The sequence below is a fragment of the Podarcis raffonei genome, chromosome 1, assembly GCF_027172205.1.
Source record: "Podarcis raffonei isolate rPodRaf1 chromosome 1, rPodRaf1.pri, whole genome shotgun sequence".
NCBI lineage: Eukaryota > Metazoa > Chordata > Lepidosauria > Squamata > Lacertidae > Podarcis > Podarcis raffonei.
The window spans coordinates 132,572,682-132,597,380 of record NC_070602.1 but is presented as its reverse complement, the minus strand read 5'-3'; the positions used below and the strand labels follow the sequence as shown (position 1 = coordinate 132,597,380).

The window sequence follows — 24,699 nt, the reverse complement described above, 5'->3', positions numbered from 1 at the left end:
GGGCCAAGATGGAGCCCTGTGGGACACCCCAGGATAATTCCCAGGAGCCCTTTAGGACAGTGCCCCAGGGCTGCACTCCCCTTAACTTTCTCCTCACAAATGTCCTCTTTTTAAAATGATTTTTTATTGAGTTTTCGATGATTTTATACATATAAAACAAAACCATTTCAAACATTAAAATACAAGGTTCTTTCAAAGCTTCAGACCTCCTTCCCGCCCTCCATGGGTTCCATATTTAGATTTAAGTTTACTGCATCTTTTACCCATATCCATCTATCATATAACCTTAATTACCACAAATAATTCCACATTACAAGCGTCATTACATCCCTGCCAAAGATTTTAACTGCTTACAGTGGTATTTTAAATAAATTACAAATTTACTCCAGTCTTTAGAAAATACTTGATCTTCCTGGTTTTGGATCTTCCCCGTCAGTTTTGCCATCTCTGCCTACTCCATCAGTTTCACCTGCCATTCTTCTTTTGTTGGTGTTTTTCCTTCCTTCCATCTCTGGGCTAGTAGCATTCTCCCTGCTGTCGTTGCAGACATAAAAAGTCTTTTATCCTCTCTTGGTATCTCTTCACCTCTTATACCTAACAAAGAGGTTTTTGGACAAATGTATTTTTTAACAAAATATTAAGAATACAATAAAACATCAAACATTGAAAACTTCCCTAAACAGGGCTGCTCAGAGCAGGCGCTCCCGCGGGACTTGCTCCAACGGTGGCATCCAGCTCTGTCCGAATCGGACCCATTTTGTCCCTAAAGGCCTCACCAAGTTGTCATAGCAGCCTTCCAAGGATGCCCCAGCAATTCCCTAGGGCGCCTCTTGCCTTTCTGAGTCCCCGGGTGGCCAGGGACTACAGCTCCCGTCATCCCCATGCGAGGAGAGCCGCCAGGGGGATGATGGGAGTTGTAGGCTGCGAGAGGCTTCTCGACTTTCCCTATCTCTGCGGCGTCTTTCCCCCTTCGGCGCGGGTGACGTCAATCCCCTGGGCCGGAAGCGGAAGCCGAGGGAGAGCGGCGAGAGCGCCCGCCTGCGCGCCTTGGAGGACCCGTCCCACCGCCTGGGCTGGAGCCGGCGCCGGGCGCGAAGATGCCAGTGGCGGTGATGGCGGCGGCGAGCGGCGCCCTCGGCTACCGGAAGCTGCTGGAGCAGTGCGAGACGCAGGAGCTGGAGGTGTGTGGGGCGGGGGGGGGGGGCGTTGCCTGAGGCGGTTTCCCCTCCCCCCCGGCGGGCCCGCCTCCCTCTCGGCCTCCCCCCGCCAGGCGCCGGGGGGGCTCCTTGGCGAGGCCTCTCTCTGCGCGGGGGCTGGGGATTCCCAGGCTGAAGTTGCGCAGCCCAGACGCAGGAGAAGCTCCTCTTCGGGGGACGAATCAGAGACATAATAATAATAATGATGATAATAATAAATTTTATTTATATCCCGCCCTCCCCAGCCGAAGCCGGGCTCAGGGCGGCTAACAACAATAAAACAATACAAAAGTACAACACAAACAACACTCTAAAATCATTCATTATAAAATTAATTAAATTCAAGCCACTGGCCACCATTGGGCCAGTGAACTGGTTAAAACAGAGGCAGCCTCTGGGATCAAGGGATTCAAACAGCCTCCCGTGCAAACGGGGGGGGGGCCGGGGGGATGGCAAAAGTAGATGCTGTTCTTCCTACGATGTAATCACTCAGTTGCCATTAATTCCTGTAAAGCGCTTTTATTTTTATTTTTTAGGCCCCTGGAGGAATAGCAACACCGCCTGTTTATGCGCAACTCCTAGCTTTGTACCTTTTACATAATGACATGTAAGTAAAAATTATTTCCGATCTACCTCTTGAGAAGAAGTGTGTCTTTGAAAGCAGCGGCTGCTAGAGGGTCACTCTGAGCTTTGCTTATTTAATTCTTCAGTACTTTCATGTAGCAGGTGGAGATGGGTAATGTTTGTGAAATTGGAAGAGTTTACAGAGCAGGTGCGCAAAAGGAGGCTTATTGCTTATTTGTTTTGCTTTGTTTCTCTCTCACACACCCTTCCTCCCAAAGGAACACATGGCAACAATCATCAGAACTGTTGAAACAATACAATTTAAAATGAAATAAAAATACATCTAAAGGCAATCACATACATCGTAGATACTAATTCCAAGTTGGCCACTGTCGGTATCTTTCAGTCCTCAAATGCCTGGGTAAACAGAAAATTTTACTTGACATTATTGATACTGTTTTAAACAAGAGTGTGGCACAGCAATAGTGAAAGACTTTGAAGTTCTCTTGTTTTCAGTGAGGGAATTGCACATGTTTTAACTTTTACCTTTAGAATCTGTGGGATTTTTTGGAAGGGTGATCATTTTGATCATAGCTATTTTGTCTGAGAGAGTAAAGTTGGTGTTGTTCCATCTCTTTGGGCCTTTGTTGATTTGTTACCACAAGGAGTTGTAGTTGTGGAGGTATAATTTGTTGAGGTTTCTGTTTATTTGTACCCCATGGTATCTGAGCTTGGTGCCACAAAGTTTTATCTTGGTGAAGTTGGCGAATTCTTTTTGTGTGTGAGGGGGCGTGTTGAAGCACGTAACTTCCAACTTTGCAAAATTTACCTGTAGGCTCGACCTCACTCACACGTGAAAACAAAGTTCACCACAGCCAATCACAAACAAGCAATCACACCCTAGCCAACCCAACCTTTCTCACCACCAAAGGAACACAAGTGAATAGTAAAGAGAACCTGCACAAGCAACACTGACACAAAACCCCACACATACGTTAAGTAGAATAGAAACTTTGCCACCCAACTCCATCTGTAGAAAATGTACAGTGAGGGGAAAAAAATACAGTGGTACCTTAGGTTAAGAACTTAATTTGTTCTGGAGGTCCGTTCTAATCCTGAAATTGTTCTTAACCTGAAGCACCACTTTAGCTAATGGGGCCTCCTGCTGCTGCTGCACCGCCGGAGCACGATTTCTGTTCTCATCCTGAAGCAAAGTTCTTAACCCGAGGAAATATTTCTGGGTTAGCAGAGTCTGTAACCTGAAGCGTCTGTAACCCGAGGTACCACTGTATTTAATCCCCTGCTAAATTTGCCCGTTTGCCCTCTGACAAAGAAATGACCAGTCGATAATTTTAATGGTAGGTTTATTGTAGCTGTGAGGGACAAAATAACAACAGGAAAACACCCAGAAACCCAGAAGACAAAAGTCAGAGATTGATGTGCATTATAATGAGTGAAATAAGTATTTGATCCCCTATCAACCGGCTAGATGCCAGGCTACCTGGTATCTTCACTGTATGTAACGAGCAGAGATTAGAAGCACCTGGTGTAAGGGAGAGGTCTTACCTGTAATCCCAGCTCGTTACAGTACCTGTACAAAAGACACCTGTCGACAGAAGCAATCAGTCCAGCAGATTCCAAAGTAGCCACCATGATCAAGACCAAAGAGCTGTCCAAGGATGTCAGGGACAAGACTGTAGACCTGCACAAGGCTGGACTGGGCTACAAGACTATTGCCACGCAGCTTGGTGAGAAAGTGAAAACAATTGGTGCAATAATTCGCAAATGGAAGAAACACAAAATAACTGTCAACCTCCCTCAGTCTGGGGCTCCATGCAAGATCTCATCTCGTGGAGTTGCAATGATCATGAGAACGGTGATGAAGCAGCCCAAAACTACATGGGGGGGAACTTGTCAATGATCTCACGGCAGCTGGGACCATAGTCACCATGAAAACAGCTGGTAACACACTACGCTGTGAAGGACTGAGATCTTGCAGAGCCCGCAATGTCCCCTTGCTCAAGACAGTACATGTACAGGCCCGTCTACAGTTTGCCAATGTACATCTGAATGACCCAGAGGAGAAGTGGGTGTAAGTGTTGTGGTCTGATGAGACCAAAATCGAGCTCTTTGGCTTCAACTCAACTCGCCGTGTTTGGAGGAAGAGGAATGCTGCCTACGACATGGAGGGGGACATATTATACTTTGGGGGTGTTTTTCTGCTAAGGAGACAGGACACCTTCACCGCATCGAAGGGACGATGGACGAGACCATGTATCGTCAAATCTTGGGTGAGCACCTCCTTCCCTCAGCCAGGGCATTGAGGATGGGTATTTCAGCATGACAGTGACCCAAAACACAGGGCCAAGGCAACAAAGGAGTGGCTCAAGAAGCAGCACATTAAGGTCCTGGAGTGGCCTAGCCAGTCTCCAGACCTTAATCCCATTGAAAACCAGCTGAAGGTTCAAGTAGCTACATATCAGCCTTGAAATCTTACTGACTTGGAGAGGATCTGCAAAGAGGAGTGGGACAAAATACCTCCTGAGATGTGTGCAAACCTGGTGGCCACCTACCAGAAACGTCTGACCTCTGTAATTGCCAACAAGGGTTTTGCCACCAAGTACTAAGTCATCTTTTGCAAAGGGATCAAATACTTATTTCACTTAATGCACATCAATCTCTGACTTTTGTCTTCTGGGGTTTTTCCTGTTGTTTTTCTGTCTCTCACAGCTACAATAAACTTAAAATTATGGACTGGTCATTTCTTTGTCAGAGGGCAAACGGGCAAATTTAGCAGGGGATCAAATACTTTCCCCCCTCACTGTAAGTTGAAAAACGAGACATTTTACATACTTTTGTAAGCCAGGAAATCTTTAATTAAAATATGTTTTTTTTAAAAAAAAAAGAATCAGTGGGATTTTAAAATACTGCACTTTTTAAATTGAATTTTGCAGATCCTTAATGGGCAAGATTGTTAAGTCCGATAGCAATATTTGTTTCTACAAAGCTAGCATGATTCACCCAGTACAGCTCACTTTACTAAATATCAGCTCAGGACAAATCAGTATGTGAACCGACTCACCCTTGCTTTTTGACCTTCATAGTTGTCAGTCACAATCCTTCAGAGGCCACAGAAGCAACACTTGGCAGGATTCCCTTGTCAATGTCTCAGCTCTAGACCTAGTTACCACAAGCTTCCTTGCTCACATTCCCCAGCCCTCTAAATGTCTTCTGCTCCTTCCCATTGCACACAGCTGCATCTGTGTACTTTTTTTTTTTAATAGATATTTATTGAAGTTTTCAAAAAATAGAGGAAAAACAAAAAAACAATTAAAAACACATAAAATTTACATTCCTTACTTTCAATAACATATTTCCTTGACTTCCCCACACCTCCCCTTCTTGTATTCCAGTTCCAATTTTTAGCTCAGCAAGTTCTTGTCCCCAAATTTTACCTTATTATATTTAATTCATTTTAGTTAACCAATTTTAACTTATAAACCTCAGTCTTTATACATCAGTACTTATTCTTAAAAATCTTTTTCTAAGGTTGACCCCAATTCCCTTCCACGAATTCCCCATTTTTATATCAGTAGCAAAACAGAATAAAAGGAAACAGAGTATAATTGTACACCCTTTGGATTCCCAAAGCCCCACCCCCCCTTTCCCGGTTTCGAACCCCAACAAATGTCCATCAGTCTATCTGCTGTCAGCCTGGTGACCTCATGTCCGAGGCTCTTAATTCTCTCTCAATTCCTATCTGCCGGTTTTTTGGATAGTCCTTTGTATTGGACACCAAATCTCGAAGAAGCTCTGTCCCAATAAGGTCCATGTTTCTTCCAGCCAGACCTCCATATTTAAAAGTGGAGCCGAAATCTTGTTTCTTGCTTCTCTTAAGTCCAAATGTCCCAAAAGCTCCAGTTTCCACTTTAGCCAGGTTTGTAATCCATAGGTCTTCAGATCTCCACATGAGGAGATCTCTCCATTCTCCATTCTTCAATTCAAACCAAATTTTCATCATCCTGTTCTTATTTTCCTTTGTATCCATCTTAACCGGTGCATCTGTGTACTTTTGCCCACCTTCTGCTTTCTACAGATTCATGTCTCCTCCAGCTGTGCTCTGCCCACTGTCTGCATTTCAGGCCCCTGAGTACTTTGAACACTTCTTGAGACACCTTTTTTCTTGACAAACCTCTCTCTATCTTCTCTTCTGATCCAGCATACAGCCTTTCCTGATCTGAACCATTTTAGACCTTCTTCAGAGGCTCCTTTTCAATGAATTCTCACTTCAGTTTTCTGCCTCCTTGCTCTTTCCTTTGGGCCTCATTCTCTACCTGTCCATCCTTCAGGTTCATCTGTGTCAGTCTCCTCCTTAACCCACCCTCTACCTTCACCTTCCTTGTCTCTGGGTGTTACCACCCCTTCTCTTCATTTCTTTGCTCTTTCCAGTCTTGGCCAGTCCCTGTGTGAGCCAAACAGGCGACTTTCACGTTACACTGGGCTACACATTGTTTTAACTACCTGAGCAACAGAACATTGTTTTACCACAGCTTAGCCTATGTACACACGTGTGGCTTACAGGAAGTATCAAGTGTGCAGAAGTGTGTTCCAAACTTGTACAGTGGTACCTTGAGTTACAAACGCTTCAGGTTACAAACTCCGCTAACCTGGAAGAGTTACCTCGAGTTGAGAACTTTGCCCCAGGATGAGAAAAGAAATCGTGTGCCAGCGACGCAGCAAGAGGCCCAATAATAATAATAATAATAATTAATAAAAAATTATTTATTATTTATACCCCGCCCATCTGGCTGGGCTTCCCCAGCCACTATGGGTGGCTAGCAAAAGCATGCCTCTAGTTAAGAACAGTTTCAGGTAAAGAATGGACCTCTGGAACTAATTAAGTTCGTAATTAGAGGTACCACTGTACTTGATGTTAGAAGCCAAACTTTATATGCTAAAATGTTTGTTTTCTGTACATAGTATAGACTGCATGAGGACTAAACATGCCCATATGTGAACATGCTGCTAGATAAAAAAGAAAGAAAATTTGTGAAATCTGTGTGTTTCCATTGTTTGAAATGTTATCTGCGGCTTATATAAAAGTGTTGCATTGTTCGGAATATGTTTCTTGCTTCTCTTTGAATTGTTGCCTCTTTTAAAAGTCTTCTATTAGTAAGCACTTGTTTTTAGTTAATGTCATTTTAAAAAATACTTTAAATTGACACTTTTATGTTATTAGGAACAATGCACGGTATTTGTGGAAAAGAATCCCTCCTGCAATTAAGTCTGTAAGTACTTTTCAATACTTTAAAGGACAGAGGTGTCACGCATAACTTTAGGGTTGTGTTTCCAAAAGTGAAAGCTAAAAAGCAACACCTTAGCTGGTTGCTGAACAAATGTTCTATTGCTGCTGAGGTTGTGTTTTGCTATTGTTTAATAGATACTTGCTGTATTTTATAGATTTGTATTTTATCTCTTTAAGTTTGTACATCTCAGGTGCTCCATGCAGAGTATTTCATGTCTGAGTTCAGACTCATTTCTAGAGTACGTCATGGATTAGGTAGAAGAAGTTTCATTTTTCTTGTGTTTTACATCCCAGTCCCTCTTTTTCCACAGCAGCAGCAGCTTAGAACTATAGAGCACATGAGGAATTTTGCTTTTGCTTGGTAGGAATTGATGAGATACTAGATTCTAAGCATTCATTTAACACATGAAAATTCAGTGTGGCTGACAGAACTTGGGAGTGATGTTGAATGTTAACATCCTTAGGATGGGCACTCCACAAAGAAATAACAATTGCAGTAGAACCATTTTACTTTAGAGCCAAACTCTTCACAAATTGCATACAAAATACTTTAACTGATTGAGTGACCTAGAGAGTCTTGCATGTTGGGCTTTAATTAATTTTGGGAGGATAGTGCCAAGAGAGTTGGTGCAATACGTATTATCCCCCTCCCCCCTGATTTTCTGGAGTGGGAAGTTGAGAGGCCAGATGGAGGCCACTGTGCTTCACTTGATGCTTAAAGTGAGAGGGCTGGGGAAGGAACTAGAGGAGAATTCCACTGAAGATACACAAAAAGCAGCAGCAGTCAAAAGCAAGCACAGAAGTAGGTGCTAGAGCAGATGGGAAGAAAAGAGGTTTTAAAATGCGGCTTCCTGCTCAGTGCTTGGTAGGGAAGAGTTTGTGACACAGCAACAGAGGCAACCTAATTCAGTTGCTAATAGGGCAACATGCTGGTTTTTGGCTCTCATGGCCACCACAGCTGAGTTCTTGGTCACTCCAGTTACCCTAGTTGTGGACTTCTTCCTTTCCCTCTTCATCTGCTGATCAATGGCTTGTCTGTCTAAATAATTTTTCTTCCTTTCTTTGTAGGCAAACCCTGAACTTGGTGCAATTTGGTCAGTGGGGCAGAGAATCTGGCAAAGAGATTTCCCTGGAATTTATACAACAATTGGTGCACATCAGTGGTCTGAATCTATTCAGCCAATCATGGAAGCACTTAGAGGTACATCTTTCTAAAACCCTAGTCATTTTCACTTGGTGTGGAAAGTGTGTTCTTTCAAATGGTTGCTCGAAATCAGCACAAAATTTATAATGGCTGTTTTGTCCCGTTCCAATACAGATTCAAAAGCTTTGGCTGTTAGTGTATGCATAATCACTGTGAAAAAACAGAGTTTGCTTGAACTTTACAGCATTTCCTTAAAGATTTTGCTGGTTTGTTTCTCTTTTAATTTTGCTGGTTTGTTTCTCTTTTAATTTTGCTGGTTTGTTTCTCTTTTAATTTTAGTGCCTGGTGATTTGTCTCCGATACAAGTTTTGATGTAACACAGTACTTGGGGTTGGCTTTTGTATGGTCATGTGATAATTTATGATGAAGCAGTTTGACTTATTTTGGGAGTTTCAAAGGGGTGGGATTGATGCTATCTGTGGATGGAAATCTGCTCACAGAGGAAGAGAGTTGGTTTTTACCAGTCCCCCTGCAACCCACATTGGCCCTGAAAAGCTCTTTCTGAGAACTGGGAGACTCCCCAGAACAGCATGGGAAGTGGCAGAAGGGAAGGAACAATGAGTGACAATCGCCCCTCTCCCTTCTCCAGTGATGACCCATAAACAGAAGGAGACCTGTCTGAATATAACTCAGAGTTTACAAAGAAAAACTTGAAGTTGTCAGAGGAGTTGGGTTTGTCTATACAGAAGATGCCTGAAGGCTGGAATTTGATGCATGTCTACCTAATTGAAGTTCCGCTGATCTCAGGATATTTTTTTCACAAATACAGTGGTGCCCCGCAAGACGAATGCCTCGCAAGACGAAAAACCTGCTAGACGAAAGGGTTTTCCGTTTTTTCGATGCGCTTCGCAAGACGAATTTCCCTATGGGCTTGCTTCGCAAGACGAAAACGTCTTGCGAGTCTTGCGATTTTTTTCGCTCCCCCCCTTTTTCTAAGCCGCTAAGCGCCTTTTAGCCGCTAATCCGCTAAGCCTTTAATAGCCGCTAAACCGCTAATAGCGCTAATCCGCTAAGCTGCTAATAGGGTTGCTTCGCAAGACGAAAAAACCGCTAGACGAAGAGACTCGCGGAACGGATTATTTTCGTCTTGCGAGGCACCACTGTAAAAGTGCTCAGGATCACCTGCTACTCTGCTTGTTGCCAAGTTCTTGGCAGGTTGTTTTGAAGTGAAGAATGGGAAAAACCCACTGCAGCTCAGGCAACATACATGTTTTGATTGCCTTGTTTTGTTGTGTTGTGGCCATATTTGGCAAATTCTTACTTGTATTGCATGATGATCCGTAAATTAAGGTAGCACAAATTGTTTGTATTCCCATTGAAGCCTCAGAATGGTATCAAAGTCAAACTCTTGATAGAGGGTTGTACTTGATAAAATCTTACTCATAGTAGTCCCATTTAAATCAGTGGACTTACTGGTGCCAAAGAAAGACAGAACATTTTTTATGTACGCAACAACAACAGCAAGAATACTTCTCGCCAAATACTGGAAGACATAAGATTTGCCCACCTTGGAAGAATGGCAGATGCAAGTGATAGACTATATGGAGATGGCAGAAATGACCGGCAGAATCCGAGACCTGGGAGAAGAGTCGATGGAAGAGGATTGGAAAAAGTTCAAAGACTATTTACAGATACATTGTAAAATGTTTGAATGTTAAAATGATGTTGGATATAAAGGTAATATGGCATTAGTGACATGGTTAGAAGGGGTATGCAAAAATGATTAAAAAGAGAAGGTGGGTAAGACCAGAGTAATATTATGTCAAAGGTATATAAAGTGGCATAAGGGATTAAGATATGAAAATTAGGTAAAATTAGGTAAAAAACGAAGTGGAAAGGGAAGGGAAATTAGAGACATAATAGGTTGAAACATATAATTCTAAGTGAGGTTTGAAAGAGGGTCAGAATTTGCTGAACTTGATTGAATAAAGGGGAACACAAAAAAGGGAGATGTGAGGAAGTCAGGAAAGTAGGATATAGAACTATGAAATTAAAAATTGGTTTTTTTCTTTCTCTGTGTTCTTTTTTTATCTTTTTTCTTTTTCGATATATTTGTTTTTGTTGGATGTTTGTTTTACTTATGTTTATGTTTTGTAAAATCTTAATAAATATTTATGAAAAAAAAATAAAAATAAATCAGTGGACTTACATTAGTCGTAAGGATGCCATAGGTAGATATAACCCAGAGGGCTGGGCAGTATCTGGTTTTCAGCATCGTAATATATCACAAGGTAGACATCATGATATATCACGATGTCTGAAATAAGGCTGGAGCTATCGAGAGGCATTGGCTGGCTTCACAGTTTTTCCTGCGTTGTGATTTTTGATGGTGCCTGCTCTTGTGATTCTCTGCCGCCTGCAGGAGGCAGGGGAGAGCTGAGCCAGCAGAGTTAACAGGGGCTACAGGAGTCGAGAGAAGGATTGACTGACTTCATGATTTTCCCCACATTGTGATATTTGCATAGGGCATGCATACACACATACACACAAATCATGATTTGCAATATATTGGCAGGTCAAAAATTATGAAATCCATATCATGATATGGACTTCAAACTGGTTTTGGACCCAGAGTCCTTCTAAAATATTGAAAAGTGCAAAATGTTTTGGCTGAAGGCAGGTTTCTTCAGGGGCACTTAGTTTTCTTATCAGGACTACTTATCTCCAAGTTGAGTACTTAGCCAGCATATTTTAAAACGTTGCATTTTCACCAGTTTCCTATGTGCAACAGTTGTTTTGGGGTACAGTGGTGCCTCTGGTTACAAACTTCATTCGTTCAGGAGGTCCGTTCTTAACCTGAAACCATTCTTAACCTGGGGTACCACTTTAGCTAATGGGGCCTCCCACTGCAGCTGTGCCACTGGCACGCGATTTCTGTTCTCATCCTGAGCTAAAGTTCTTAACCCAAGGTACTACTTCCGGGTTAGCGGAGTCTGTAACCCGAGGTGTTTGTAACCCAAGGTACCACTGTACATTGAAAATGCCTTTGTATAACCACTTTCCCATGGGGCTATGCTTTTGTCATACGCATTAAGCTCTTAAAACCCCACAATTTATTCATTACATAAACATGCAAAACATTTTTTTTACATCTGATTTTCAACATTCTCCCCAATTATCTCTCCAATAGATGCAACTAGGCGGCGAGCATTTGGACTGGTCTCTCAAGCATATACCTCAATAAGTGCAGATGATTTTGCAGCCTTTGTTGGGCTTCCTATAGAAGAAGCAGTGAAAGGTACGTGTGTGTGTGTGTGTGTGTGTAAAAAAACACTTTATTAAACTTGGTGTTTCACACCCTGGAGTAACCTTGTACTGGTCTACTATAGATAGGTTGTGGTTACCAGGTTTTGTTGAATGCCTTCACCTGCAGCCTAGAAAAGTGAAGAAAGGCTATTTGCCCAGCGCTGTGGGTAAAAGCCTCAGTGCCTAGGGCTTGCCGATCGAAAGGTCAGCGGTTCGAATCCCCGTGGCGGGGTGCGCTCCCGTTGCTCGGTCCCAGCGCCTGCCAACCTAGCAGTTCGAAAGCACTCCCGGGTGCAAGTAGATAAATAGGGACCGCTTACTAGCGGGAAGGTAAACGGCATTTCCGTGTGCGGCTCTGGCTCGCCAGATGCAGCTTTGTCACGCTGGCCACGTGACCCGGAAGTGTCTGCGGACAGCGCTGGCCCCCGGCCTCTAGAGTGAGATGGGCGCACAACCCTAGAGTCTGTCAAGACTGGCCCGTACGGGCAGGGGTACCTTTACCTTTAATAATGGAGCACCCTTAGTCTCATCCTGCATCTTCAGAGGTTGGCTGCTTTTGAGGAGCCTTTGAATAAAGGATGCTGGGGGTATGCATTGAAATTGCAGTTCAAGACTTATATCAGATTTCAACATACTTTACTGTTTCTTATGTAGAAGCATTACATAGAATATGCATTCCTTACACATAACAGACATTCTGATGAACAAATTCTAATACAAATGTGAGTTGCATATACCTCAGAGTACGTGAGGGAGGGAGGGTGTGTTTATGTTTTCTTTTAACTAAATTTTTGAATGCATACTTAGAACGTGTGCTTATGAATTCACAGGATGCATAAGAGTTTGAAATTTAATTTTGCGCCATAGGAAGCTACCTTATACAGAGTCAGGCCCCTGGTCCATTTCGCTCTGCATAGTCTGCACTGGCTGGCAGCAGCTCTCCAAGGTTTCTGTAAGGGAAACTTAACTTGAGTGACACAGAACAAAGAAGTGTCACAGTTGCCTTTATGTCATATGATGAAAGAGCTTCAAAATAAAAGTAAAATTTGTAGGTTTTCAAAGAGTGATGCCCAACTAAGTCACACGCAGAGTAGACCCATTGAAATTAATGAACTTTACTGTTTAAAATTACTGTTTAATGGCACCTGACTGCTGAACAGATATTATTCCCATTTTACTTTTGGCTTTCAAGTGGATTTTTATTTGCTCTCATTATGGCAAAAAACTATATGGGGGCATAGCAAAATAAGAATTCTTCTTGCACAGAAGATAAGGAATTTTTTGGGAACAGAATTTACCTTGTTGAAGGTTCTGTATGGCGTTGATGATTTTGCATCTCATTTTAATCGTTTTAGGTGTTCTTGATCAGGGATGGCAAGCAGATTCGTCCACTCGCATGGTTATGCCTAAAAAGCCAGGTAGGTGGAGCTCTTGAGCCATTAAGACATTGTGTCTGGGTGGGTGGGTACATTTTTGCTGCTTGCCTTTCCTGTGAATGAATTTAAAAGGATAATTAACATTTGCATGCCAGGACTTAATTCAAAGTTAAAAAACAGCAAGGGGTATTCCTGAAACGTAATGTCAGAAATATGACTTGGTGTGTTTCTCATGGGCACAGACAGCTTTAATTAAGCAAGCGGGTGTAAAGCTTTTAGGCAAAGGAAAATGGAATGTGCCTTAATTTCTCTCGGCTACCCTTGGCTTTGGAGCCTCAGTTGAATATGTTTGTCAGTTTACTTTAACTTACATGTGTGATGCAAATAAAGTGTAGTGAAAACTTACTGTAGTTGCCATTTTGAAATTTCAACTAACTTGGGTGTTAGTTTGTAATTTGGTTGCTGAATCTAATGTAGAGGTCAGCAAGCTTTTTCAGCAGGGGGCCGGTCCACTCTCCCTCAGACCTTGGGGGGAGGGGCGGACTAATTTTTTTTTGGGGGGGGGGAATGAACGAATTCCTATGCCCCACAAATAACCCAAAGATGCATTTTAAATAAAAGCACGCATTCTACTCATGTAAAAACATGCTGATTCCCGGACCATCCGCGGGCCGGATTTAGAAGGCGATTGGGCCGGATCCGGCCCCCGGGCCTTAGTTTGCCTACCCATGTTCTAATGTTCTGCATTAATGGAATAAAGAACAAGCAGGGCATGTTGTGAGGTTTGATCAGTTGCTAAATACTGTGCGTACTCCAAGCCAACTAAAATTTCTCTAAGGTTTGTTTGCTGTCTCTTTAACTAGTTCTTAACCTTTATAATACATACTTAACTCAGTTTGGGGTTTTTTATTGGTGAATAGTTCTTCGGGATACGGGAGTAATCTTACAGAACTGCTCTTTTCAAAGTTTTAGTGTCTTTTAACAGCAGCAGGAGTTCCTTGAGGTGAATTCCCCACAGAACAAAGGAACCTACAACAATTTTATATGGCAGGGATGGAGCATAGCTGTAGAACAGTTAATAATTACAGTGTTCTTTTCAGCCAGTGTTGGCTCCTGTAGTGATACTTGCATCACACAAAATCTTAAGCAAGTTTGTAACAAAAATTAATTAACAGCAAATAAGCCAGTCCTCCAACACTCACAGGCTTGGGTTTACAATCTCTCTCTTACAAATAGAAGAGTTGGCTACCCAGAAAAGATTCCTGCATTACCTCTCATTCCATTCCAGAGCATCTCTCAACCCTCAGGAAGTGAATTTTATTTTGGGGGAAAATCTGTTAAAATTTCTCATTTCCTGTGAATGTAACTCCATTTACTAGTTCTCTGGGTGCGGCCCACAGAGAATTTTGAGGAGCAGCAGTAATACAACTTCGTAGCCCTCACAATATGCCTAGTGCCCCCCTTCTCCAGGCCAAGAGAGAACGGGCTCCTTGTGGAAGGCAGCAGTGGGAAGTCGTGGGGAGACTTCCCAAGTCCTCACCCCAGACTTCCTGGTGTTCAAGCCTCTGCTGTTACTCGCCCAGGGCCACACAGGCACAGACATACCAGAAATAGGCTGCCAGGCAGAGCTGGTGTTTTGGGTCCCACAGAGTGACACCTCGGCTCACCTGGGCTAGGATAGTCCCAGCTCTGTATGGTGATTTATTAAATGACAACAAGAGTGCTTTGAAAATAATGTAAAGAGCAGAATTATTGGATATAACATTCAAATATATATTACTAACATAGCTCTTTGTTCCAAAGCAATGTTAGTTTGTTGATTTCTTTTTAAAATTATTGCCATTTTCAAAAATAAAGGAGTATAGATGAATCACTGTTTTTGTATCTTGAAAGTAGAAGAGAGACGGAGTGAGTGACTGAGAACAGAATAAATGTCCATTTCTTAGCACCAGCAGCATTTTCAGTACTGGCTTTTCATAGTCCTAGACATCATTTCTGACCAGCACTTAATTAATGTTGTAAATGCCTCAATGACCCAGTGCTTGGGATTTTTCCAAACTGCAGAACACCTTAATTTGATTTTTAGTATCTTCCAGTCATGCTAGGTGTGACACATGCCATACTTGAGTTCAGGGTAAACTCTGCTTCAACTGATAAAGTCAGTTACTGAGAAGTTTGAAAGGATTCACTGAATGCAGTGCTTTTAGGCAAAGCAAGTAAAATCTCGGTAGCAAGTAAGCAACTTAGTAAAGGATAGCTCTATAAAAGATTTCACAGTAAAATTAGGTACATCTAGAAACTCATTCTTGGTGCAGTGGTCCTTGAACAATTTATGAATGTCATTTTGTATCTCCATTTCAGGTCCCCAAGAGCCTTCATTCAACAGATTTCACCCGTTATCAGGTATGTGTTCATTCATGAGTTATGTCTAGAGGGTGGTAGTCCGCCATGGCAAAAACAGCACCGTTAAAAGGTATGGGTTGGATCCAGCATTGTTTCTATCCAGAGTTGGCCCATGGAAATTACTGGGCACAGCTCATTTAGGTCTGTTAATTTTAATGGGTCTACTCAGATTGCATCCAGCTAAATTATACTCAAACAAATTTATTATGGCATATTCTTTCAGATGCAGGAAGTATAATCCTATATTGGCAAGCATGTATGCATTTAATCGTAAGACAAGTATAGGAAAGTGAGGCTGGGAAATGAAATGCAAAATCAGGGCCAATCATCGCAGTAGCCAGTTAACAAGGTATTGTTGTCGATAACACAAAGTTGTGTATTCACCAACACTGCCTTGTTGATGACTGTAGTTTATTTTGCTTTTAGGTAATCATCACTGTTTGTCCTTAGATTTCAATTCTCTCTGGGCTCACTCCTCTCTGCCTGCCTTATAGTCATATGTATGTTTGCTTGCTGATGAAGTGGACTGTGGTCCACAAAAACATATGCCATAATAAATGTGTTTGGGTGGCCTTCTCCTTCCTCATCTGGGCGGTGCAAGGACTGCCGCAAGCACAACAGGACTTCCCCCCCACTCATCCCTTGACCTCCCCAGATCTGCTGCAGATGGCTGGGTGAACTTCTCAAACAGATTTGGCGGGGGGGGGAGAGGGAGGGGGCATTCCACTGCAGGAGCAAGAAATCCTTTTCGCTGGCAGAACTAGTTACTTAGTGCTATGTTGAATACAACTGTTAGTCTTCAAGGCGCCACACAAGTTGGTTTTATATCCACGCCATCTAATTTATGTACTAGTATTGTGTCAGAACCTATGTAAAATCATGCAAGACTTGGGCACAAGAATAGAACTTGAGCTTGAGCCTTGATTTCCATGTGGGAGTGAATCCCCCAGCAGGGCAAGAAAGAGATCCTTTTCCTCTCTCCAGATGACCCTTTACTTGGGCACACATCCTCTGCCTTCAAGAGGAGACCCATTGCACTTGGCAATTCAAAAGCAGTGCCTCCTAACTGAATATGGATCAGACCTCAGATGTGACTTCTCTGTGCTTTTCAGTGGCAGGGAGCTATTACTCAGTTTCCCATTTCTTCTAATTTTCATCCCATTTTGTGCCTTATTTTCAGAACCTGCTTCAGTCCCACCAATTCCCAATGAACAGCAGTTGGCTCGGTTAACTGACTATGTGGCTTTCCTGGAAAACTGATAACTCCAGTCACTCATCCATTGCATCCTGTGTACTTCTAGACCTTTCAACATTATGTTTGTCCTGTTGAATGTTGCAATATATGCACTATTATGGAATATGCTGGTAAAACATAGTTTTGCATTTCATCTTTGTGTGTGTTTTGCTGGAGCAAGGGTTTAATTCACTTGATTCCCCCTGATTATCAACCAGCTGCACAGCAGTATTATATATTCAGTTTTAAACTCTTGTGCTTCATTGTGAGGAAGGCAGCTCCTCTCCAACGCTGATGTCTTGTAAATGCAGCAGTGGAGAAAAGTGTCATCTGTTGCCATGGGTGGAACAGAAACTGAACTCTGAAAGGACATGGAAGGATTGTACCCAGATCAGGGAACAAGGTGTAAGTCTGAGGGGGTCAGTCTTTGCAGAGTCTTTCCATAGAAAGTGGAGTTTGATACTACACGCTAAAGATGACACTCTTGTTCCTTTATAATGAGGATCTGAAGTTGCTTTTTCTGTTTTTAATTACCTGAAGTCTCCTTACTCGAGGCGGTTTTTGACTGCTGTATGCAATGTGTCCTTTTCTCTTTAAAAGGAAACTAAGTGACCATTTTAAAAGCATATTTGAGCACCCATTAGGTCTTCTGGGGGAAGATGGGAAAATATTGGGGTGTAGTTTTCAGAGAGCTTCATCTGGCTTCAGTTAGCTAGATGATAGTCTCATTGGTGTTTAGGTTCTTTCAGACATATGTGGCTTGTATTTAAGCCAGCAAGTCGATTGACAGCCTTTCTCACAATTCTGGAGCATGTTTGCCATCACTGAAAAAATAGTTCTGTGGTTGATGTAAATGGATGAAATTATGCTGCAACTTTGGATGAACATTTCTGAATTGGAATCCTGATCGTATTGATTGCCACCTTCAGTACTGCCTGCTTCCATTTAAAATGCAGCCCTCCTCTAGAGTCTCATTCTTTTTTCTCTTTTCATTTGTTTCCCTCTTCAGGTCTTGGTCACCATCATTTCATAGCTTGTCTCTGAAATGGGTAGTGTCTGTCCTTTTGTTCTCCCAATGCACTATTACTGTACATTCTGACAGTGTTTTGGATGTTTTTGGGTGCAAGAAGGTCCCAGTATGTACACAGTTACTTTAAGAGGCTCTTTGTGAGTGTAACCATTGATCTCAAACTATTATTTATTGTGGGGAGGGGGGAGCCTCAGCTCTTGAAATTGTTGGAAGTTAATTTTGGTAATATTAAAGTGTGCTTACATCAGACCAGAATCTTACTCTCTAAGGTTTTCTTCTAGCGATGCCTTTAGTATTAACATTATTTCAGTGCTTAGATCAACATTATCTAGCAGCAGTAGTCCTCCATTCTAGGACATAGATCTTGTGCAGAATGTAGATTAAATAGTTCCTTCTCAGTGGACTTCACAGTGAGAGCCACATCATGTTTTCTCAGATGTACTGCCAAGTAAATTTGTTCAGGAATGCAGTGCAAGTGTTGCGCGATGGAGGAGCAGGGTGGGGAATGCAGCAGAGAGGGTTTCTGGAGGACTAGAGAATATGCTTTTGAGGAAGAATTTTAGGTGCTGAGAATTGGACAGGGAAAGGGACTTGAAATCCTATGGAGCGGTGTGGAAAGAGCTTGAAAGGCAGCTGAAAAGACAAAAAATGTGGAGCAAGCCAGTAAGTAGATGAACATGTCAAGTAAGAGACAAAGGGACTCCCCAATCATTTACTGAACTATTTACTTTTATTGATACAAACATTTGCAGTTTTAGAGATATGCACATGCAGTTGCTTCCCTTGTTAACACTGACCATAGAGAGAGTGTTTCACAGATTGGATGACTGAATCTCTCTCAGGAAACCAGCTATTTACACCAGGAGTCTGTGGGCCATGGTTTGAATTGCATGTCTGTGATCCGGGGAGTGAAATGGAAGAAGCCGTTCAGATTGTATCACTGAAAGCATGTTCATCTTCCCTCAACTTCTCCCCCACCCTGAAGTCATTCATAGAAATGCTGAACTCTGGAAATCTAACACACCCCTCCTGTGTTGGCTTCCTGGGCCCAGGTGGGATGAGCACCACCAACTAGCAGCAAGAACTTGTTGCTTCCTAGGAACTTTTGAAATCTTTGTGCTCCTGGAAAAGTCTTCAGTTTTCAAGTTCTTGCCTCTAGCTCATCAGTGCATCACTGAAGATACTCTCAGCATTCCCTGCCAAGGCTTGTACTTACACATCAATACCTTTCACTCTTTTCCCTTTGTACTGAACTTGCCAGGACTGCGCTAAGTATTAAATACCTCTAAAGTGCCTTTTGTTTTCTTGCGGGCTTTTCTTTCTCCTCCTCCCACCCCCCACTCCTGTTTGTGGAGGACTTTTCATGGACTTCTGGTCAGAGTCCAGCCATGTGCATCCCCCTGGTCAGAGTCCAGCCATGTGCATCCCCCTGGTCAGAGTCCAGCCATGTGCACCCCCCTTTCCTCTTGACCCCTCAATTTCCTCAGTGTGCGCCCACATGATTGTCAGAGGACTGTTGAATGAATTTCAGTAAAAGGGGGAGGGGAGAGGCTGGTATGAGTGCTTAAAATCAATTCATTGATATGATTTATTGTTAAATCAATGTATATTGATTTATTTTATTTTAATTTTTATAGATATTTATTAAAATTTTCACAAATAAAGCAAAGAATAATCATAACCGAAAAAAAATGCATACAAAAACAGAAAAACCACAGAAAATACATCAAAAAGAAGAAAAGACACTCAAACACATAACAACAGAAAAAAAAGAAGAGAAAAAAAGAAAAAATTAAAAACCAACTCAATTTTCTCATTTTTTCAAAATTCTCATTCGCTTATTTCTTTGACCTCCTCACGCCTCCCTTTTTTGTATTCCCAGTCATAACATTAGTTCAGCATATCCTTACCCCTTTTTCATTATAACATTTAGGTTGATTTTCATCGAATTTACAACTTTATACCTTAACCAATTGTCCTACCATTTTTTCGTACTCTTACTGATCTTATTACTAAGTCCACTTAGGTCCATTCCAGCATCATTTTAACATTCGTTAATTTTACAGTGTTTCTCTAAATAGTCTTTAAATTTCTTCCAATCTTCTTCCACCAACTCTTCTCCCTGGTCTCGGATTCTGCCAGTCATTTCCGCCAACTCCAAATAGTCCATCACCTTCATCTGCCATTCTTCCAGAGTGGGTAAATCTTGTGTCTTCCAGTACTTTGTGATGAGTATTCTTGCTGCTGTGGTAGCATACATAAAGAAAGTTCTATCCTATCAATGTATATTGATTTAAACTGATTTAAGTTGGCCAATGAATTGTTTTAAAATTGGCTTGCAGTGATTGTTTCTTGGGTGCATTTTGTTTAGCTGTTTTGCCTCTTTTGAGATCCCTCCTGTAATTAATTCCTGCTTCTACCATCACAGATAGCCAGCCTCCTCTCCTTCCCACTGTTACACCAGCCACCACGGTTGAGTCCTGCAGCCTGTATACAGGTGGAGACCATGGGGGGGGTGCACCTGGTTGCCATTCTGGTGGCAGTTACAACTTCAGTGGCAAGGGCTGGGCTGGTGCCCTTCCGCCTCTGGTGCGCGCCCACCCCTAGCCATGCCACTCTTCTCACCATGTTAAAATAGGTGAAATAGCCACGAGTGGTGGCGGCTTTCTTGTCTTGGAGGTCTTTATTATTAGTTTTTCCTAAATATTTTTGTAATTGTGTTCAAAATTAGTTTGGGTATAGATGCTGCCATTGAAGTGGCATTTGTTCACTTGGAAAGTAAGGACTTTGCATTTCTCCGAGGCATCATTTGCAAAAGTTAGAATAGTGATTCACTTTTATTGTAGCTCTTGCATAACCTGCAACCTGGTATTTTTCATGCTCCGATTAAACCAGGAGAAATGGAAATAACCAGTGAAATCAGGTGTTTTATGACAAGTGATGTCTGAAATCCCATAATGGCAACAGCACACCATTGTTTCTGACTCTTATCTTCTCCGAATGTGAAAGGGTATTAGCACCTCTTTATTTTAGTTGTCCATTGTGGGTGGCTGATGAGGAGCCAAAGGTTCTGAAATGCATGGGTGGGTCAGTATCTTATGATAGGAGGGATGTTATGATACTGCTGCCAGAATTCTACGCATCATCAGGGCTTGCAGGAAGATGTCAGCAATATGCTTTATGTTTAGGAAACTCTTGTGGAAAAGTTTTAAAACCTTTACCCATTCTTGCACTCCAACATACAGAGGAGATGGTTATTAACATCAACAGCATCTGCTCTGAGGCAATTTAAGTGCATGATAACGATGAATCACTGACTTTAATAGGATTGTTGCCTAACTAACATATGTCAAGGCCACATAAGTCATAAAGCTGCTGTTGCCACAATGCTCCCCATAAAACAAGAACTGTGGAATATATCTTCTTGAGAAAGTTCCTTGTGCTCAAAAGTTTCAGCATTTTCAGTGTGTACAATCAAAACACGATTTTGTCTTTTATTTTTATCGACTTCCCATGGAGTAGTTTCTCCCCTTCTCTTGCACCCTATCTGCTATCTATTAAATTGTAACCACAATATTATAATTAATTACTTCTGTTGCTCATAGCTCCAGTCTTTAGGGATGTCAAGAGCTCTGCCCTGTAAAGCATGTCAGAATGTGAAGTGCATGGGAGGGGGTAGCAAAGTTGTTATAGCTTCTAGAGGAGGGAGAGCACTAACGCTTGAAATGTGATGTGATATTCCTGTTTGGTTGTCCAATACCACCATTCATTATATCTACTAGTTTCCAGCATTCTGTCACCCTGTAGCATGGCCTAGAAACAGATATTAATAGGCCTGAGTCTGGGCATCTATACAAAGACCAAACTTGCAGTTGGAAAGGCATTAAGAGCAGGTGCTAGCTGAACATCCCTTGGGAGAACATTCCATATGTAGTGTACCACAACTGAAAATAATTTTTGTCTAGCTGCAACCCTGCTAACCTCTGCAGGCCAGAAAAACACCTAGAGAAAGATCTCAGCCTTAATAAGCAGGCAGGATACCTTGTTCTGGTGTCATAAATCTGTAAAGGATTTTAATGATAAGCACAAGCATTTAGAATTTCGCTTCAAAATGGATTGGCAGACTGTGAAGAGGCTCGAGGGCTGGTGAGAGGTTTCCTTTAGCAAGGCCCAGTCAACATTCTAACAGCAGAATTTGGGATCAGTTAAAGTCAGCAAAAGGGGCCCCATGTGGCATGCATTGCAGTAGTCTGATCTGGACGTTACCAGTATAGATACAGCCTTACACTAGGTTAGTTTATTTATCACCGAGCCCAGCATTGGATGGCAGCAGCTCTTCAGGGCCACATATTAAATCTGGGTTCCTCCATTTGCAAAGCATGTGATCCACCGCTCTCCTGCGACTTGTCCTCCCTCAATTCTGGGAGGGATTGATCTACCTATGTAAATTATAAGACCCAGCATGTGTTTCTCAAAAACAAGTCATGCCAGTCAAATCTCATTTCTTTTTTTGATAGAGTTGCAAGCTTGGTAAATTGGGGGAATGCTATGGACGTAGTGTTTCTTGACTTCAGTAAGGCTTTTAACCAAGTCCCCCATGATCTTCTTGCAGAGAAGCAGCTGAAATGTGGGCTGGATGAGGTAACTGTTAGGTGGATTTGTAGCTGGCTGAATGACCAAACCCAAAGTGGGCTCACTAATGGTTCCTTGTCATCCTGGAAAAAGTGAGAAGTGGGGTGCTGCAGGGTTCAGTCCTGGACCTGTTGTTCAACATCTTTATAAATGCCTTGGACGAAGGAATTGAGGGGATGCTCATCAAATTTGCAGATGATACCAAACTGGCAGGGGTATCAATACTACAGAAGACAGAATTGGGATTCAAGATGCCATGAAGGACTGGCCATTAGTATGGATGGTGAACACGGAGAGATTTAGGAGGCACAAACTTGAAAGCGCTCATGTGCAAATGAAGGTGCACAAGCATACATGTGGAAGGAGCACATGAGTGCCCAAGGGGAACACAGCCTGTTCGTTGAAAGCTGCCCTTGGAGTACAGTGCTTTGAAAATCATTTAGCTTTCAGTCTGGATATATATTCATCTTGGGATTCATTCAAAACTGTTTTTGCCATCTTCCTCTTAGATTGGATTACAGACTCTAAAATGCTTTAAATATGGCACAATAGCCACACATACAGCCACTTACAAAGTACCGTAGTGGGTATAAAATTGTTATGTCCCAGTCAGCAGCAAGGATAATTTTGCCAGTGCCCTCTCCCATGGTTCTCGGATCAGATACATGTGCAGTAAAAAAAAGTTTCACACTTGGTAAAGGGACCCCTGACCGTTAGGTCCAGTCGTGGCCAACTCTGGGGTTGTGGCGCTCATCTCGCTTTATTGGCCGAGGGAGCTGGCGTAAAGCTTCCGGGTCATGTGGCCAGCAGGACTAAGCCACCTCTGGCGAACCAGAGCAGCACACGGAAACGCCGTTTACCTTCCCGCCGGAGTGGTACCTATTTATCTACTTGCACTGCATGCTTTTGCACTGCTAGGAGCAGGGACTGAGGAATGGGAGCTCACCCCGTCGTGGGGATTCGAACCACCGACCTGATCGTCAAGTCCTAGGCTCTGTGGTTTAACCCACAGCGCCACCCACATCCCTTCACACTTGGTGGGATGTTACAAAAGGTTGGGCTCCCACATGCACACCATGCTAAGTTCCTACTTTTTTAATGCCACCTGCACATTTCCTGGATTGTTGCTTGCCAAGATGCACAGCTGCATGTCACAGCATCCAACACAAAGGCTGTAACTCGGCTCAGGTATGTTCAAACTTCAGGACACCTGGATTCAATTTATTATATAAGTAATACCATGCAATATTTACCTCGGGTGTAAAGCTCTTGCTGTCAGCTGCTTGTGAGTTCTATCAGTGTTAGATAACACCTTTCAATTCTGTGCATCAGCTTGCTTGACAGATCCTATATGGAGGGAGCTTATCAGGAACGCAGCCAGCAGTGCATGGGGAAACTACTGTCTGTGGGAGTCCAGGGCCTCTGGGGGGCCACTGGGCTTTCCACCCCTGCTTAGGCCTTTTCCTGTCCATTGTGGAGGTGAGCCTGTGCCTGGGCTGTAGTGCTTCAGACGGGGGCTTCCATGATTGAATGCTTGCTTTTCCCCACATAGAAAAGAAGGCTAAAAATTCTAGCCAAACCTTGATATGCCAATTTTTTTGTTGTTTCTGTATATGGGTGAGCCTTCCATCTGAAATAGCAGTCCAGCATAACATTGGATTCCTCCCTCAGTGACACCTTGGCCTTTGACTGAAGGGACTGGAGTTTTCTACTGGGGAGGGCAAAGCTGCAGTCCATTCTGTTCAAACAGCCTAATAGCTGAGAATTGTTGGTTAACAATTCAGCAATGCATCGCTCTCAGGGCTTGGAAAGGCGGATTTTCCCAGCTAAGGGAAGAGGCAGGTGTCTGAAGAGATTGTGGGAAGAAAATACTGCTTTCTTTTTTGTTCTCATAAAAAGGCCCTTAAAGGTTCCTGAATTCATAGGAGCATCTGCTGAGAAATATATTTACAGATATGCTGTATTGATATTGTTTGATATTCCCATAGATCTTATAAAATATGCTGCCCCTTGCACATAGTCCAAGAGGTGGGGGGCAATTTGTTTGCTAGAAGTGGTCATTTGGCTGGTGGATGATGATTGAAAGCACAATGAAAAACTGGTTGCGAAAATTCACACACATGCATGTCTAAAATTTGCTTTGTGCCCAGGACATGACCTTAAGAAGGGAGTGTATGCAGAGCTCAATGTGAGCTGCAAAGCAGAGGCGTTCATTGGGGAACAGTTTGCTCCAAGAATGTGGGGTCCAGATGTTTGAAGAGTTTATGAGGACGAAAACAGCTTTTGTGCAGCTGCATCTCTAAAGCTCTGTGAGGTTTTTCTTTAAAAGACTTTGTATAAGTGGCAGTAGAAAGTTGTTTGTTCAATGGCCACACAGGTCCATTTTTATTGACTACCACTGGTTTTCCCCATGTTGTAGAAATGGCGCTTACAAGTAATGCATCTGATACTTGATTCCTAAAGAATATTTGAATCTTGGCAGATGATCCTGGGCACTCTCCCATTTCAA

At 42.6% G+C, this 24,699-nt stretch overlaps 1 protein-coding gene across 1 annotated transcript; it reads left to right on the top strand.

The window, feature by feature from the left end:
* The first annotated feature begins 1,019 nt into the window (after positions 1–1,019).
* On the top strand, positions 1,020–16,682 carry COPS8 (COP9 signalosome subunit 8). Its single transcript, XM_053362775.1, has 8 exons — positions 1,020–1,181; positions 1,733–1,803; positions 7,000–7,048; positions 8,134–8,266; positions 11,400–11,507; positions 12,871–12,933; positions 15,253–15,294; positions 16,475–16,682. Exons 1-8 carry the CDS (start codon positions 1,098–1,100, stop codon positions 16,552–16,554), a joined length of 630 nt encoding a protein of 209 aa, XP_053218750.1. The 5' UTR covers positions 1,020–1,097; the 3' UTR covers positions 16,555–16,682.
* Positions 16,683–24,699: the final 8,017 nt, after the last annotated feature.